The sequence below is a fragment of the Myotis daubentonii genome, chromosome 1 (assembly GCF_963259705.1).
Source record: "Myotis daubentonii chromosome 1, mMyoDau2.1, whole genome shotgun sequence".
NCBI lineage: Eukaryota > Metazoa > Chordata > Mammalia > Chiroptera > Vespertilionidae > Myotis > Myotis daubentonii.
This window is the reverse complement of record NC_081840.1, coordinates 25,894,540-25,912,937: the sequence shown is the minus strand read 5'-3', so window position 1 is coordinate 25,912,937 and position 18,398 is coordinate 25,894,540. Positions and strand designations below refer to the sequence as shown.

The 18,398-nt window shown below is 49.3% G+C and overlaps 1 protein-coding gene and 1 long non-coding RNA gene across 6 annotated transcripts in view; one reads left to right on the top strand and one right to left on the bottom strand.

Annotated features, from left to right (window-relative positions):
* The window catches only part of SUSD6 (sushi domain containing 6), a 105,303-nt gene extending 97,829 nt beyond the window's left edge, over positions 1–7,474 (top strand). For 2 of the 5 annotated variants that reach the window (XM_059692086.1, XM_059692098.1), the window contains 2 exons: positions 1,245–1,672; positions 3,529–7,474. In XM_059692086.1, coding sequence (XP_059548069.1) covers positions 1,245–1,672; positions 3,529–3,554 — 454 coding nt within the window. In that variant the 3' untranslated portion in view covers positions 3,555–7,474. Of the gene's footprint in view, positions 1–1,244; positions 1,705–3,528 lie in introns of those variants that run through there. The other 3 variants (XM_059692077.1, XM_059692069.1, XR_009452455.1) reach the window with 2 other exon arrangements.
* LOC132232682 (uncharacterized) lies at positions 6,864–17,206 on the bottom strand. Its single transcript, XR_009452464.1, has 2 exons — positions 15,456–17,206; positions 6,864–14,521 (listed from the first exon to the last, which is right to left on the bottom strand). It is a non-coding gene; the product is annotated as an uncharacterized LOC132232682 (long non-coding RNA).
* Positions 17,207–18,398: the final 1,192 nt, after the last annotated feature.

Here is an 18,398-nt window from a genome sequence, read left to right as displayed (position 1 = left end):
ATGTTGTGTTCCAGTAAAAGAAAATTGGCCTGCACATAATCCCAGAGAAACAATTAGACAAGTCCAGAATGTGGGACATTCTAGGAGACAGCTGGCCTGGAGTCTAGAAAAAAAAAATTGTCATGAAAGAAAAGCTGCAGGGGACTGTTCTAGATTAAAGGAGAAAAGAAGAGAGACAGGGTAGTTAAATGCAGTGCATGATCCTTAAACGGGTCCTGGATGAAAACAAACAACAGCTGAAATGGATATGTTTATGGGGAAATTCATGTTACAGTATTATACCAATGTCAAACTTCTGGGATGTAATGATAATTATATATAGGAGACAAGGTTGTTGGGAGGTTTGTACTGAATAATGTCTTCAACTTTCAAAATGGTTCAGATTTTTCTTAAAAAGTGTGTATGTGCGTATATTCATAACAAGTGATCCCCCAAAAAGTGTCTGCATGAACAAATCTCACAAACATAATGTTGAGTAAAATAAAATAGATAAAAACCACTTTATGGGTATATATGTGTGTGTGTGTGTGTGTGTGTGTGTGTGTAAATATATTTAAATATAGTTTTATTGACTTCAGAGAGATAGGGAGAGGGGGAGAGATAGAAACATCAATGATGAGAATCAATGATTGGTTACCTCCTGCACACCCCACACTGGGGATTGAGCTCACAACTGGGGCATGTGCCTTGACTGGGAATCAAACCATGACCTCCTGCTTCACAGGTGGCTCAACCACTGAGCCACGCCGGCTGGGCATGGAGATATAGTTTACACATCATTCACTGTACTCATTTATGCATACAGACAGTCGTTTTTAGTTATAGTCACAGGTAGCAGCCATCTTTTTCTCACTTCTTATTCTAGCTGTGTTGAATGAATGGCTTTATTTCTAGGTTCCCAGTTTGCACAGGACCAGAGGGCTAGATGCCTGTGTACCCAGAGGTAAAGAACATAGTTTCTGGAAGCAGGTGGAACTGGATTTAAATCCCAGCTTCCTCCCTTACTAGCTCTTGACTGTGAGCAAGTTATTTAACTTCTCTGAGCCTCATCTGCATTGTTGGTGAAGCTCTACCTGAAAGGGTTCAGGTGAGGATTCAGTGCGATAAAGTATATAAAGCACTTAGTGCTGTGTCAGGCGCATAGTAAATACTCAAAAATGGTAAGTGTTGTTAGTACAATATTATGGTATTTATTTGTCTGTGTATTTTAATTCTTCCTTTGTCTTTTCCTCCTCCGGATGCAGACGTGACCAGGGGGTATCTGGGGACCAGGTCTCCATCATGGTGGATGGAGTCCAAGTTGCACTACCGTCATATGAGGAGGCTGTGTATGGCAGTTCCGGTCACTGCGTGCCGCCCGCTGACCCCAGAGTACAGATTGTGCTGTCAGAGGGGTCTGGGCCTAGTGGGAGGAATGGGCCACGGGAGCAGCAGCTGCAGGACCAGGGGGCTTGCTCCTCTGCAGGTGGAGAGGAGGAGGCCCCGGGTCAGTCTGGACTGTGTGAAGCCTGGGGCTCCCGGGGCTCAGAGACTGTGATGGTGCATCAGGCAACCACCTCTTCCTGGGTGGCCGGCTCAGGGAACAGCCAACTGGCACACAAAGAAGCCCCGGATTCAGAGAACAGTGACATACAAAGCCTTTTATCCCTCGCGTCGGAGGACTACACAGACGGTAGGTGGTCTGCACCGATCATGAATTGCTAGCAGCTCCAGAGTTGTGAGCCTCTCTAATAATTGGTGTATTAGGGGAGCAGGGAGACAAAGAAAGATAATACCTTGGGTATTAGCCTGCAAAATAGGATTTTACCCTCAGTTCTAGGTGGCTTTTTGGGCTCCGTATAGGGAGACTTTCATTGTGGTCTGTGAATTTTGATAGTTTGGAGTCTCCAAAATTATTCATGGCCACAGGGCTGTGCTAAATCAAAGGGTAAACAGCTGGTTGGAGGTGAGGATGAGGTCTGTCCTCACGTAATTTTATACTCCTGAAAGGACAGAAATTACGGGGAGGTGTGTGGACAGAGAAACTGGCGCCTGTTTCTTTTCCATAGCGTTCAGCTGCTTTGTCTTAAATAGGAGTATGCCAGGGCCTTTGCTAGGTGGTTTTCTTACACTACCTCAGTTAAGCCTCACAGTGGTCCTGAGAGGTAGGTATTACATGCTACTGTCCTCATTTTACGGATGAGGAAACGGAGGCTCCAAGCGGCTAAGGTACTTGTCCTTTGGTAATTGGTGAGCTGGGATATGAAGCCAGGTGGATCGGTTCCAAAGCCTGTGTTTATGACCCTTGGTACCATGCTGCCTCCTAAATGACTCCAGGTCCTTTGTGGCAAACCAGCTGTAGAACGAAATTGCCACCTCCTGACATCTCTGCTTTTGCCAGGGCCTTGAGAGTTGAATGTTGGGATTGACTCTATCATTTTACATGAAATCCCAGTGTGGTTCAGGATACAGACAAAACCTAGATGCTTCCCTTTTGACAGCAAGTACTTCTGCACTTACAAAACTCCCCCCGCCCCCAAGAAAGCTTTATGCTTCCAGAGAATCCCAGGCACAGTTAGCATGTATGAAAGCAAGGAAATCGGAAATTCTTGAATGCAGATCCTGTTTATGGGGTTTCTCAATGATTAGCAACATGCCTTCCTTCTTTAGGATATAGAGCTAGGAAAGGTCAACTAAATTGTTGACCAAGGTTTAAAGGTGGAAACCATTGACCCTATGGGCAGCCAGCCACACTTACTGTCTGTCCAAGTGCACATATACTGTGTGTCCACACAGAGTGACAAATGTCCAAGTGCAAATCTCAGCCCTTGCCCTTCCTAAGGAGCCAAGATGGTGCCAGCACTTCCCTTCTTGCTACCCGCTTTGTTCCATGTACCAAACAAGCATTCTGAGAGTCCATCTTGTGCCTAGTGCCAGGTTCGGTTTCAGGGTTGATACAAAGAAATAGAAAACATTCTCTTTGCCTGCTTGGATTGTCAGTCACCTGGGAAGATGGGGCTTATCCTCAAAAAATAGTGGAACCAAGAATCCTAGAGTCCATGCCAAAATGAGGGGTTCAGAAAACAAAACACATAGGTCATCGAGTTTGTTGCAGGCCATGCCCAAGCTGTCTGGGACTGACGGCACCGTAGGAAGTCAGGACCTGAGGCGTCAGTTATTCACTGTCACACAGCTGGACAATGACATTAAGGAGGAGAGGGGACTTGAACAGAGCTCAGTACTATCCACAGGGCGAGAGTAGGACAGAAAGAGAAGCAACCAGGCAAGCAGTTAAGGCAGAGGAGGGTTCAGGTTGGTGAAATCAGAAGGGGTTTGAATACCAGTCTGAACATTCAGATGTTATCACATAGCCAGGGGGAGAGATGAGCAAAAAGTGCTAAAAAAAGAGGCGGGGGGAGGGATTTAGACTACCCAGAGGAGTATGAGTAGTGCATTTTATTTCTTTAAATTAAGGGCCCCTACAGTGGGATCTGGTGTGCTGCAGAGACCCACATGGGGTAACCACTGTGCTTCCTTCTCTTCCCTTAGATATCCCGCTGTTGAAAGAAGCATGAGGTTTGCCACCGGCCTCTCTCCTCTGCAATGGTCCTCTCTGCCCTTCTTCCCTCTCCCTGTGGGTTTGAGCACCCTGCCCGGCTAGCTGAGCTGCCACCTGTGGATCTCTGAGGGCATGCAGGCCCACCTTGCTGGAAACTCAAGGAAGATTCTTGCCATCTGCCTGCTTGACAGCTGGAGGAACTGGCTTTTTGCCTGGTCCAGCCTTCCCATCTGTGTCGGGAACATGTTTGAATGTGCCGGACTGAACCCTTCCTTTCCCTGGGCCTCTGGGAGCTCTCCAGCCAATTCTTTGGTGGCCGCCCCAACCAGCCCACATGGGCCAGAGAACCGCTGTGTTTACTTGTGCCTTCCCCCCACCCTGTCCAGGTTCCCTGTCACGCAGGCCTGTTGCTGTCCTACAAGCCTTAGTGTCTGCACTGCTGCCCCCTGCCACACAAGGGGTGGGCCTGGGTCTGGCTTGTTTCCTTTGAGGGCTTATCAGGAGCAGATCCGAGAGTGGGAGCTGGGGAGACAAGAGGGACTAACTGGAGCAAGAGTGTGGGTCCTTGGGCCTGCCCTTGGTTGACACCTGGTGGCACGTTTTCTTGGCTGGGGACGGAGGATGTGGAAAATCTGCCAAAGCTGACCAAGCACCGGCTGTCCAGCTCAGAGGTGCCAGCTCCTGGCCCTGCTGTGTTGAGCTTCCAGGGGATCCCAGGGGAGGGCAGGAAGGTGGCTGATAATGGTTGTCTTCATAATAGGCAAGTTCTCGCCTCCTACTTCAGCGTGGCTTCCTGGTCTCCGCTTTTCTTTTTCTGGAGTATAAGGGGAAGTTGCATGCTGCCACCTGGGGTTTATGCGGCAGCTCCTGCTACCTTGCTGCCCACAGAGTTCTGAGGGGAATCATTCCTGGGACAGGAGCTCGCTGTGATGCCATGGACTGCCCATCTGCTCACTGACAGACAGGGCAAGTTGCCCGTTCTGGGTTTGTGGTGACGGAGGGGCACCTGAGAGGCACAGACTAAGTCCCCAGACAGCTGCAGGCAGCTCCAGCCCCAGTCCTGAGGGTCCTCCTCACCACAGTCACGTGCCTTAGTAACTGGTCCAGGAAGTGTCCTGCTGCTTGCTGCACTGCTGCTTTTCTTATTCTTGCTCTCCCCTGCTGTCCCTTCCTGCTCACAGCTGACAGATGACTCCCTGGTCTTTTTGGGCAAGGGGGAGGGGCTGAGAGTCAGTCCTCACCCCACACACCCTTTTGGGCTGCCTGTGGGTGAAGGGTTGCAGAGCAGCCTGGCTCCTGGCCCTGGTGTTGAAGGAGTGGGCTCTGTGCTCCAGATGCTTCTCCGGCTCTCGGCTCTCCCTTAGTCACGTTGTGAATGCTGACAAGGCTGGGGTGGCAAAGCTCAGGCAGGCTGCTTCCATCTTTAAAAAACGTGGCATTTACTTTTGTTTCTGAAACATTGGGGCTGGGGAACTTCCCCCCAACCTCCACCCCATGCTGCCCCTCCGCTCCTTCCCTGAGCCTCTCGGGTGGTAAAGTAATAAAGAGCCCGATATATTTTCAGTACCTGACCAAGCAGGGTAGCTCCAGGAGTGGGTGGCCGGGAAGATTAGGGAAATGGCCTCCTCTCAGCCTCCTGCCTCCACTCACACACGCACTTTACTACCCGCTCATTCCTGGCCTCTTTCTGTCTCTCTTGTCTTCCTTTCTCTCAGGGTAAGGGCAGTGCCTGCTGTGCCTGTTAGCCACTCCTCCTCCCCCTCTCCCACCCAGGAGCCTGAGAATTCTGTGCCTGAAGCCCAGGCCAGCATGGTGAGGCATGGAACAGGTTGTCAAAGATGCCAGAACTAGAGGTCAGAGCCTTTGAGGGAGATGAAATGTACCAGGGGGCTGTCCTTAGCCTCAAAAGAGGCCATTTCCAGAAGAGTGCCTGCCAGCAGTCATGGGCTCTGGGGCTATCTGGATGGTGGGTCCCTCATGACCCAGCTGCCTCCCTATGCCTGGGCTCTTTCCCCGCAGGGGTGCCCTTGTCTTCCTCCAAAAAAGAAAGCAGGGCACATGGTGTGGGATTTGGAGTCTGCTGAGCCTGCTGATTTATTCCCAGTCATCCAAAACCTGAATTCTAGCTGAGTTTTTTCTTTTAATGAGAGATCTTACTCTTTTTTTATAGCGCACTCTGGCATTTTCCCTCCCCTAAGAGATTGCACTTTTTGTTTTGGGATTATTCAGCCCCATAGGTTACTGGCTCAGGCCTTGGAAAAATGAAAAGCCTTCCTTCTGCAGCGTTCTTCCAGCCAGCCGCCATCAACCCTGTCCTGGGGGCACAGACCCAGACTTGTGTGCCGGCAGGAAGGAAAGAAGGGTAAATGGGAGCCTCCTGTTTTGGCCCCACCTCTCCTCTTCACTTCCCCCCCTCACTCGCTTGTCACTGACATGGATGAGGCCCACTTCTGGGCCTGTGGGTGCAGGAACCAGGCTTCATCCTGCTGGCATCCATGACAGCTGTTCGTTCTCTTTGCCTGGAGCAGTTTCTTGCCATCGACCATTTGCTACTGTCCAGGAGCTTCTGGGTTTTTGTCCCTTGCAAGGGATTAGGGACTTTATAGCTGCCAGGAAGGAGGCTGTCAGAGGAGCCTGGAGCAGGTGGGAGAGCCGTCCATAGCCTGGCTTTTCTGGGCTCACCTCTAGGGGAGTCCACAGAGGGCTTCTCCAGGAGAGTGGTCAGCACCAAAGGACTTCATTTGAAAAGGTATTTTTTGCACACATGAGCTAATAACTCAATGCAGGTTTCATGTCCTGTCAACTTGCAGTTATATTCCAGTGACTTACAAGGGCCAGTCTTTGGTGAAGATCACAAATATTTCCATCCCTTTCCATGCCTTAGTTTAGCAAGTAGGCTCTATCTTTTGCCATTTCTGGATTTTGTGTGCTGTGTTCCCATTTCACTCAGCGTGAACTGTGAAATGGGCTGAGTCCTGGCCAATTGTGAGTTCTTTTGGGTTATAAGGCATTTCAGTGTGTGTTCTAACACTCCATTTGCAAATAAAACTGGAACTAATGTTATCTTCCCCATTCATCCTGCCTTCCCCCCAAGTTCTGTGGAATGGCAAGACTGACAAAGGTATCTTCTTCCTGCCTCGTTCGTTAGTGGTGGCACAGGGACAATAGCACTCAGCCTCTCCCTCCCAGTCTCAGCTGAGCGCTCAGACCACTTGCTTCCCCCGTGACCATGTCACTTCCATTCCCAGATTACATGCTTACATCAAGAGCAGAATATGCTGCAAACATTTCTACATCCTTGCTTCCCCCAACACACACACACATCCCACCCCCGCCAAAAGAGAATAAAGGACCAGAAGGGAAGTGGTATGCAGGCTTTCCAGCTGAACCCCAGATGTGCTGGCTGGGAGCTTCTCTTGGGGCCTCCTGGGGCTCAGCATAGGGACAGACATTACCGATGATCAGTGAAGAGCTCAGAGGGACTTTGCTTGGCAGGCTCAGCTTTGCTGGAAAACTCGTAATCTCCAGTTGAAAACCTAGTAGAATTTTGAATGAAACCTCAAAGTTAAACCCTGCGCCAGGCAGCAGAGCTCTCTGGAGAGGGTGCAGGGGCAGAGCACTTGGATTGCCAAGCAGGGAGGAGAGATGGACGAGGATTGTGTGGCCGCCTACCACACCCTGCCCTGGCTTATCACACCACTATGGAAACTTGCAGAATGGTACTCACATAATGGTTTAAAACAACACTTGCATCATTGACTATGTGCAGGATGTCAGTCAGTTTGGGTTTGCTTTATTTTATATATATTTTTTGGTATCCTGTACATTGCAGTGGGTGTGAAGATAGTATTTTAATATTTGTACAAAGTTTAATTTAATTTTAATTCTATGTATATAACTGCATTTCTAAATAATAAAAAAAGTTCTTATGAGGCAGTTGTGAGAGATGTGATCCTTCCGTAAAGTTTTTATAGAAACCCTAGGTTGAAAAGATTGTGTGTGGGTAGGAGCTCGTGAAGGGATGAAGGACCAGGTCTGGGGAGAGGTGCCTTGCAGGAGATGGAGATAGGACAGGGAGGTGGTCCATGCCACAAGGAAGAGAGACCACAAAAATAAGTGGGATACATTTTTCTCTTTAAAAACGCTCTCAGTGTGCCAGCTACCGTTTTCATGCTGGGATTGGGCAGTGAGCAAGACCTGCATGGATTTCTAATGTGCTGGGAAGGCAGGCAGTTACAACGGTGCCTGACGACAGTGTGATCGGGGAAGTGTAAGGGAGCGTAGGCAAAGCTCTTTTTGGACAAACTGGCATTTAAGCTGAGATGTGAGGGCCAGTACAGCGAGGCTAAGGGGCAAAACACTACGTGTGTGGGTGCAAAGGCAGCAGAAAGCACAGCCAGTTTGAGAAACTAAAAGGACTCTAGTGCTGCTGCACGGCAGGGCTGAGGGAGAGGGCAGAGGCTAGGTGGTGGAGGCAGGGCCTCTCCAGCCACCTGGGAAGCTTCCCTTTATCCTAAGGGCAAGGGGCAGTGCTGACAGGTGTAAGGAGCGGATTGACTCACTAAACTCAGCGTTTGGGGGAAGTGGGGAAGCTCTCTCCAGGTCTTAGGAAGAGAGCCTTCAGGGGGATGCAGCAAACCGTACCTGGAGACCATGGAAGAATTGTAGGTCTGTGGGGGAAGAAGCAATCCTCTGAGATGGAGAGATGGAAGACCCGGGTGGGAGAGGGAATGTTGGAGATCTAAGAAGTGAAGAGGCGGAGCACGCAGAGGTGAAGAGGTCATTGCCAGGGAGGCAGGCTGACAGCAAGGAGCCCTCACGGCAGGTGGTAAGGGTGTGAGTGGAGGGAGGCACTGGGCACTTCGGCTGTGCTGACACGTGCTCTGGGTGTAACGGTCAGGGTGACTGGTTTTCCTACCTCGCAGTGTTGGGTGGGAAAACAGTTTAGCCTTAATCTCAGTGGCACCAGTCCTCAGGAGGCTCCACGCCAACATAATTGCCGTTGCAAGGAAGGTGAAGGGAAGAGCAGTTTACCAACTCTTAAAACGGTGATAATAGCTGGTACTTAAAAACCACTTACATGTGCCAGGCACAGTTGGAAGCCTATAGTGTGGAATCCACACAGCAACTAACAACGCAGGCGCCATTATCACCTGCCCCAGGCCACATAAAAGCCGAGGCATGAAGACCTGCATTAACTTGCCCAAGGTGGAGCCAGGATTTAATTCAAACCCAGGTAGTTCTAAAATGACTCCCACCCCTACCCCATCAGACGCTGCCTGCCTCTCAAAGGCCTCACCGCCTCCTTTCTGCCTTTACAGACTGTTCTAACCAACGAGCTTCAGGTAGAAAATGGGCAGAAACAGGTCCCATCAGGTAAGGAATGCTGTGGAAGGGAGACCTGTCAACATGGGGTCAACGCTGGGATTGTTGTCTTTTGATGGCAGGTGGTGGGTGGGGACAACGATAACAAAGCCCACAGAACCTGCAGGGCTGCTGGGGAAGGGCTGTCTGCTAAGTGGTTGCCTCACGTTGAGAAAAGTGGATGGGAGGAGAGAGAAGGAATTCCTGCCCTGCTGCGGAATCCCATCTCACAGTTTGGAAAGTTGAAACCCCTAGACAGCAACAAAAGTAGTAACAAGCTCTCAGCGTCTTTCTCAGAATATTTAAAAATACCTTTAGCCCGGCCAGTGCTCAGTGGTTGAGCATTGACCTATGAACCAGGAGGTCATGGTTCAATTCCTGGTCAGGGCACATGCCTGGGTTGTGGGCTTGATCCCCAGTGTGCAGGAGGCAGCCGATCGATGATTCTCATCATTAATGTTTCTATTTTTCTTTCCCTCTCCCTTATCTGCAATTAATAAAAATTATTTTTAAAAAATGTTTAAATATGCCAAAGTAATACTTTCTTTTTTATCTCAGTAGAAAGAAAATTAAAATTATCCATAACACCACCTCCTACTGGCAATGTTGTTCTTTTTTCTATGCCTGTATTTTCCTCTTTGAATGGATCCCTTTTTAATAGTATTTTTTTTTAAATATACAGTCTATTAGCCCATAAAACATTCATCTACATCACTTTAAAGGCTGCAAAATTTTCTATCATATTGGAAATTTGGACTTTCAGGTTGCCATTTTTTTTTTTAACTCTTATGACCAATGGTTTGATAGCACTTTAGATTATTTTCTTAGGATAAATTGCTGGAAAGAAAATTGCTGGATCAAGAGAAATGCACATTTTAGGGGCTTTTGATATACCTCAAATTGCCCACAATGAAAGTTATCCCAAATTATATTTTCATTGGCAGTGTTCATTTTCCCACAACCTCACCAGCATTGGCAATTATCAATTTAAAAAATATACCAGTCAAAAGAAAATGATATTGTTTTGATTCACATTTGTTTTATTAATTTTTAAAATATATGTTTGCTTAACTCTTTATAACAAAAATGCATTGGAAACTGTCCAAGTTTGAAGGCCAAGATATCCATGTTTGAGAGGAAAAGTCCGAACTGTGATTTCCTCTCTGAATTACTTATGGGCTATTGGAATATGGAATATATAAAACACATGGCTTATTTAATTTAGAGGGGGCATCACAGTTTTGACATATAATATAATTTCATTTTAAGTTCCTGAGGCAAGGAATTAATCTGAACCTGGGGCAAGAAGTGGCACATTCCCAGGGCAGCCCTGGTCCCTCCTCCAAGCTCCCTGGTGGAGGAGCATTGCAGGCTTTGCAGGGCTTGGGGACGGTCCCATCCCACACCGAGAGGTGAATAGCTGTCCAGCATTTCCTATTTCCCATGACACCCAGGGTCCCCAGAGAAGGAAATTTCACAACATGGGAATTTTCCTGAGCAGACCATCTGGGGCAGCGTGAACTGTCTGAGACCCGGGCAGGAAATGATTCTCAACTTGGCAGGCAGCACAGAGGGTTTAGCAAGTGTGGGCTTCCCCAGCAGAGGCGGCCTGTTTGGAGGTGGAGCCTGCTGGCTGGGGCTGAACATGTGTGTGTGTGTGTGTGTGTGTGTGTGTGTGTAGGCACAACCCAAACACACTAAGCACAGGGGCTGCTGTGGCTTCTGGGTGGTCTCGTGAGACCCTTAAGCCTCTGTGCTCCAAGGAAATGTAGAAACTTTTGGTGCCATAGCCTCTCTGTGGGATGACCACTCCCTCTCGCACTGCAATTGCTTCTTCACTCATTCATTTGCAAATTCATTCAACAAGACCACAGTTTTTCTTTTTAGGATTTATACAAAGCCGTGTACTAGGTCCAGGGCACAGCCACAGATAAGACTCAGCCTTTGCCCTCAGTGAGTATGCAGGAGATTAAACCTCTGCCTAAAACTTAAGGCAGAATTTTACAAAAAGAAAAGCTCCAGTGAGTGCCAGCATGACTTGGGAAGTGAGTGAAGAAGGATCTGTGGGGTGAGAAGTGGGAACCGGAGGGCATTTTAGGCTAGAGACCTATAGGAACAAAAGTACCAACACACAAAACCATGAATCACATGAAATGGCCATTTTGTGCAGGTTAATAAAAAAGGTCACATATAGGCAATTTCAGCCTAATATATAATTGTATTAAGACCTGCCAAAATTAGAAATGCCTTTCTTACAGATGTCCTTGCTTATGTGTGAAATGTCCTATGTGTACCAGTTATTCATCGCAATTTGAAAAGAAGCTAAAGAATCAGGGAGGAGTGTGGGACTGAGGGCCCGGCACACCCAACCAATGGGAGCACCAAAGCCTGTTTCTGGGAATCGCATCTGGGGTGAAAGTAGAATGGCTGGACTTCCAGGGCAGAGCGCTCCGAAGGGGAACGGGACGGCCCAAAGCACAGCCAGCCTGTGCGGGCTGCACCTGGGAGGCCGTCATGGGCCTCTGACTTCTCCCCCAGCAGCTCAAGCTCTGAGGCTGCCAAGGGTGAACAGGGATTGGAGGCAGGACAGTCTGCAGGGGAGAGAATCCGATTTCCTCTCTCAGACAGACAGAACCACTTCACTGAGATCTTAAAGCAGTTCCTGGATTTGGGAGCTCCGCCTATGGGTGACTCTCCATGCTCAGTCCCTTTTGCCAACGCTGGAGCCGGAGCAGGATGGCGCGGCCTGCTGGCGCCGCCTAGTGTCGGAGGAGGCGTGGTCCCCTGCTGGTCAGGGAAGGGGAGGCTCAGTCCAGGCGGTGGGAAGGAAGTTGAGAGCGGCCTGCAGTGGAGTTTGGGGCAGCTTCCGCCCCCTGGGTTGGGGCCTGGTAGAAATGTGACCCAGGAATCAGTGACCCTTGGACACTGTATTCATTTCTAGGGTTGCCGTAACAAATTGCCCGCTAACTAGGTGGCTCAAAGCCCCAGAAAGTCGTTCTCTCACAGTTCTGGAGGCTACAAGTCCAAATTAAGGTGTCAGTGGGGGCCGCCTCTGGTGGCCACAGTCGCTTGTTGGCTTATACGCATCAGTCCAATCTCTGCCTCCGTCTGCCATGGTGTCTTCCATGTGTGTCTGTGTCCAAATTTCACTCCACTTACAAGGACACCAGTCACCAGGTGAAGATCTGTCCAATCCAGGACGACCTCGCCTTAACTTGATTACATCTGCAAAGACCTGGTTCCAAATGAGGTCACACCCACAGGTACTGGGGGTTACAACTTGTCGGGGACACACACAACAGATTCCTTTCATCTCACAGATGTGCCCCGAGCACCGGCAAAGTGCCAGGCCTGTGCTGGGCTGGGCCTGCGGGGCTGAATTCATGACACTGGTCTGTCCTTGAGGTTCTCACGTGCGGCACCTTAATAGTTCTGTCCCTGATGTGTGGCCTCCTGTTCACCCTGGATTCCTCAGCACCCAGCAAGGCAGCCCAGAGACTCGGCATTTCATTTTAGCAGGGAGGAAGGACCCAGGAAGGGCAGGGGAGAGGAAACAAAGCTGCAGGAATGACGAGGAGGGAGATGACACAGGGAAAGGGCAGTTGGCTGGAGCCTGTGCAAGAGCAAGTGACATTGGAGCCGGGTCTGTAGCAGCTGGAGTTTGCCAGGCAGCACAGGGATGGCAAGGGGGAGGGCTTTCCAGGCTGAGCTAAAAGTGTGAACGTTGGCCTGGGCCTGTGAAAGGGGCTTCGACGTTGGGGCGAGTTCAGTGTGGTTTCAAAAGGGTATATGGGTGGGGAGGTGCTGCCAAGGGCCAGGGACGCCCTGGAGACTCTGACTCTGATGAGTGGCTTTGGGGGCCATTCCCATGGCTTTGACTATGGTCCCGGGAGGTTTTAAAGGTGCAGGCTGTGCAGCAGGCAGGGGCCAGGGAGACCAGCAGGCTCCTGGATAAAAACAAAAAGATCCAATCACAGAACTTCCCTCACGTTCTGGCAGCAGCTAGAATAAAACCAGGCTGCCTTGAGACTTCCCCAGATACTTAACACAAGCCCCTGATCGCATCTTCTCACCAAGGTGTGTAATCTCGATCGTGGCAACAAGTACCAGGGACAGGATCTGTGTGACTATAGCCGTGTCCCACACAGTCTTTGACTGTGGGCATCAGTGTGGTTAAGAAACTGTCTTTTAATTTCTAGTTTGCTGACTGTTGTTAACAATGAACCAGTGTTTGATTTTAGCAAGTGCTTTTCTGCACCTATGTAGTGTATTTTGCTACTGAATATCGATAGAATTTATTGCTATGAAACCATCTTTGTATCCTTGCTAAACTCTACCTGGTTATCAGAGCGTGTGGGCATGTGTGCTTGTGTGTTTTAAAATATACTGCTATTCTTTTAAAAAGATTTTTATTGATTTCAGGGAGGAAGAGAGAGGGAGAGAGGTAGAAACATCAATGATGAGGGAGAATCATTGATTGGCTGCCTCCTGCACACCCCGCACTGGGGATCAAGCCTGCAACCCGGGCATGTGCCTTGACCAGAATTGAACCTAGGACCCTGCCAAACCGGCTAGGGCTACACTGCTATTTTTAATGTATGCGCTTATGTTCATAAGTGAATATGGTCTATAATTTTCTTTTCTTGTCCTTGTTTGCTTATCAGAGCTATGTGAACCCCATAAAATGAAACATGTAGCTCCCCTCTTTAATTGTCTAAAAGAGTTTGTAGGATATAAAATTTATTACTTTCTTAACATTTGGATAAAACTGACCTATAAAACCATATGTGCCTGGTGTCTTTTGGTGGGAGAGACTTTTGATTACCAGTGAAACTTCCTGAATGATTATTGATTTAGTTATTTTTTTTCATTTTATTGAGATAATTTCGATGATTTTTTTCTATTAAGTTATCTATTTTAATATATTTTTCAAATTCATTTGTATAAAGTGGTTCAAGATATTGTTTTGATTTTTTGAAAATTGAATCTTATCTTCTTTTATATTTCTCAAGCTTTAAAGTTCTTTACTTGTGTGACTTTCTCTTTTTTCTTTATCACTCCTACCAGAGTTTATCTGTTTCACTAGTTTGGTCAGGTTTATTAACATGTAATTTACATATAGTAAAATTCACCCTTTGAGGTTTTTAGTTTTGACACATATAATCATGTAGGTTGATCATGTAGCCTGTGCAAGACCATGACCAACCATTTCATCACCACCCCCGCCCCCAACTCCTTTGTATTCCTGTAGCCAACCCCTCCTCAAAGCCAGCCCCTGACAACCACTGTTTTTTTTCTGTCTTTATAGTTTTGCATTTTACAGAATGTCACCCTATATAATAAAAGCCTTATACGCAAATTGTCCTCTTGGGAGTTCTACCGGAAGTTTGGCTGGAGTTTGACCGCTCGCTAGGACATGCACTAACCATCAGGGGGTGGCTTGGAACATAGCAGGTGTCGGCAATGCAGCGCTGGCAGCGGGCAACAGTGGAGGCACTGCTGGCCCTGATGGGCCGCGACGAGAGCAGAACCGCTGCAGGATGGTGGAGCAGGTGAGCAGGTGGTGCCAGGCCCAGGTGGGTGCGAACAGGAGGCCCGATGATTGTCCCATCAATTGCCCTGCAGACGGCAACCAGAGGCAGCACCGGGGGGGGGGGGGGGGGGGGCGGGTGCCGGCAGGGCCGCCACCTGGCTCCCAGGTGCTGAGGGAGCTGAGTGGGGGCCCGACCTGAATTGATCGCCCTGCAGGCGGGATGGTGGAGCAGGTGAGGGGGGTGGCACCAGGCCACAGTGGGGTGCCAGGTGGGACTGTGGAGCTGTGAGGCAGGGGGCACAAGCTGGGGCCTGATCCCCACAGGCCGTCCCGAGGGAACCCGCTCGTGCATGAATTCATGCACTGGGTTTCTAGTATCATCCATTATGTAGCTTTTGAGTTTGGCTTCCTTTACTTAGCATAATGCATTTGATTTTCATCCATGTTGTTACTCGGATCAGTAAGTCATTTTTAAATCACTAAATAGTATCCACTGAATGGATATATCATTGGTTTATTCATTCACCAGTTGAAGGACATTCGATTACTAATGTAGCTCATCTTTTTAGGTTTTCATTAATTAATTAATTATTTTTAAAAATGTATTTGTTTTTTATTTCAGAGAGGAAGGGCGAGGGAGAGAGAGAGATAGAAACATCAATGATGAGAGAGAATCATTGATCAGCTGCCTCCTGCATGTCCCACACTGGGGACCAAGCCCGCAACCCGGGCATGTGCCCTGACCTGGAATCGAACTCGACCTCCTGGCTCATGGGTTAGTGCTCAACCACTGAGGCACGCCGGTCAGGCCAAGTTTTTAGGTTTTAATTGTTAGCCACGATAACTTTGATTTTATACCAGATATTAGAAATTTATTATTCTGGTTTTAAAATACTGTGCAAGCAAAAGAAAGAGAGAAACAACAACAACCCTTAAAAAGCCAGTAGGCAGAGGTTTTAGTTCTCTGTGTACATGATCCATCCTTGTTTGTGTGTGTGTGTGTTTGTGTGTTTGTCTCACCTTTGCTGGCCTGTCCTGCTCCAGTTCAGTGGGTCACAACCGGCACAGGTTGCAGGTTTGCTTAACTCACTGCCAGGTCCTCCTTCAGCCCCAGGTCTCATCTGCAAGCTTCCCTCACTGCACCTCTGGGTTACTCTGCAACCATGCGCTCTCAGGGACTTGAGTCTAATGTTTTAGAAATTCACAGACATCTGTGACCTTATGTCATTTCCCGTGAGAGAGACTGCATCAATGCAATACAGCCACCAGGTGGCGCATTAAGCATACACTTGGGGTGGGCGAAGGGTGCCTTAGGCAGGAGCAAGTGGAAAATGCCCCCTGGGGAAATCCTTTCCACCCCGTCCGCGTCACTGTGCACCCTCCGGCCACCCACACGCGGCCTGCCTCCCGTGGGCACAGCGGGCAGCACCTCCCAGAGGGTCCAGGTGTAATGACAGGCGGTGGCACCCTACGCCTGAGCCAGAGGCAGGAGCAAGCCAGCACCGGCGGCTCCCCCAGGAGAGGCCCCGAAGGCTGCGCAGAGCAGCCGGCTCCGTCCACCTCCCCCTCCACCTCCTCACCCCACAATCGCTTTGTAAGCGCGGGCCGCCTGCCCTACATGTCCTCATTCGTCTTCGCTCCAAGCTGGCTACTCATCGCACTGAGCCTAGTATTCATTAGCCTCCCAGCCCGGGGTGTGGTCGCGGAACAGCACAGCTGGAATGTGAGGGCAAGCTAGAACCCATTAAAAACCTGCCTGGGAAATTTCAGACAGGCTCAAAATTAAGGAAGGAGTTCGACAAAGCTTCAACAGTCACCAATATTCTATCAATTTTGTATACTTTTTGAGACGAGGGGTTGAAACCCTATTCACTGGCAGGGAAGGCTGTTGCAGGCTTAGGGTCGAAGGCAGTCTGCGCAGGAGGGTGTCAGTGCAGCCGGTCCCGCTCCTGCTGCCCTGCAGCTGCAGACACTGGGAGCCGCAGACCAAGCACGGCTACCTTCGCGCAACCGCGGGCGGAGCACTGGGCATCGTGGCCTGTTCTGCTGGGTTCTTTCAAAAAGAGCTGCCCTGCTCAGAGGGAGGGGCGAGGTAGGCTCCGGCCGGGCAGGGAGAGCACAGCTGTCTCACACGCTTCTCAACGCTTACAGCCCGCGATTCACGCCCTCGGTGTTGTGTTTCTGGTGTTGAAGAGACATCGCAAAGAGAAAAGGCCGCCGGGCTTCAGTAACACTGCTAATTGAATTCATAACTGATAAGCAGGCGCTTCAAGTCATGGCCTCGAAATCTATTTGACCGATATGTTTGGGGTATATTTTGCTAAGTGAGAAAAAGGTTGTAATACTGCCAGCGGGGTGGTCCTGACTTTGGTTTTGACAAGAGCGCATGTGCACAGGAAGGAGGCCTGGAGATGCCCGCATGTGGTGGTGTACAGGGTCTGCTTATGGTGGTGTTTGGATTCTTCTTGTTATCTCTGTTTACTTTCCCCCTATGAGATGAAGGTAGAAAAATAAACCATTTGTTTAAAAGCAACTGTGTTTTAAAGCAAGAGGTGCCCCTAAAGCTGCCGTGGAGCTGGAAAAACCAGTCTGATGGAAACAGGCTCTGCGGGAGGAGGACCGGAAGCAGCTTCCTCAGGTGGGAAAGGGTGGGGATGTCCTATCAGGGCAACAAAACACCCCACAGCACCTGGGGAGTCTTTTGGCATTGTGTGTGTGTGTACGTGTGCATGTCTGTGTGCATATGTGTGTATGCATGTGCTTGTGAGCATACGCATTCATGGGTGTACATACATGTATATGTATCTGATAATGTGTACACATGTATGCATGTGTACATATGTCTCTGTTGTATATGTGTGTTTATGTATATTTGTGTGTTAGTGTGTATGTGTGTGCGTGAGTGTGCGTGCGTGTGCGTGTGTGTGCATGTGTGCGCGTGTGTGTGCGTGTGTGTGTGAAGTGCCACTTTGGGCAGGTGGCCCTGATCTGGAGCAGCAGGGTTGCGGTAGGTAGTTGACTCCTGACAGAATTAGGTTCTCTTCCCCGAGGAGCTTTAGGTAGCATGTCCATGAAAAACAAAGCCAAGTCCAGAGTGAAGCTGGAGGGAGCAGGGCCAGAACCCTTTGGTGAGGAAGGCAGGGTGCTGGGTAAGAGAGAAGCTCGGTCTGGCAGTGTGAGGACATGGGACTCCTGGGCCAGGGGCTTGTGCTGCTTCTTTAAGGAGCAGCCTGGTGAGGGCTGAGGTTTAAATTCAACACGGTCCAACTTGGAACTGGCAGCAGCCATGGAGCAGGGGGAGGAATGCTGTTACAGCAAACCTCGGTGAATAACACTAACGCTAATATGAATAATCCTATATAATAAAAGCCCAGTGACCAAGGGGTGGAACAACCAGAACGACCAGTCAACCAGTCGCTATGATGCGCACTGACCACCAGGGGTAGATACTCAATGCAGGAGCTGCCCCCTGGTGGTCAGTGCGCTACCGCAGTGGGAGCGCCGCTTGGCTGACCTGGATGAGCAGTGTTCCCACGGCGGGGTGATCCCCGCAGGCCACACCTCCTACTGGTGCACGAATCCCATGCACTGGGCCTCTAGTCACTAATAAGAGCAGCTGCCACTTACTGGGACCTTATTATGCACTAGGCACTTTGCATATATTATCTCACTGAACACTCTACACCACGAACCACAAAACCCAATTGGGCCATGTAACATCAATGAAAGGGCCAGAAGGGTTTTCTAAAACCATGGACTGTGAGAAACTCTGCTACCTGAAGTCTTTTCCATGAGAATGGACCTCCCATTTGTGCCTGAGGTTCTGAACCACACTGCTCACCATGACAGAGCAGGTTTAATTGCCAGCTGAGGTGCAGGGCTTAGGAAAGGGGCTTGGGATGCACACTCAGCTTAACTTTATAGTAAGGACGCAAGGCTCTGAGTTCACCTCCTAGCTCTGGT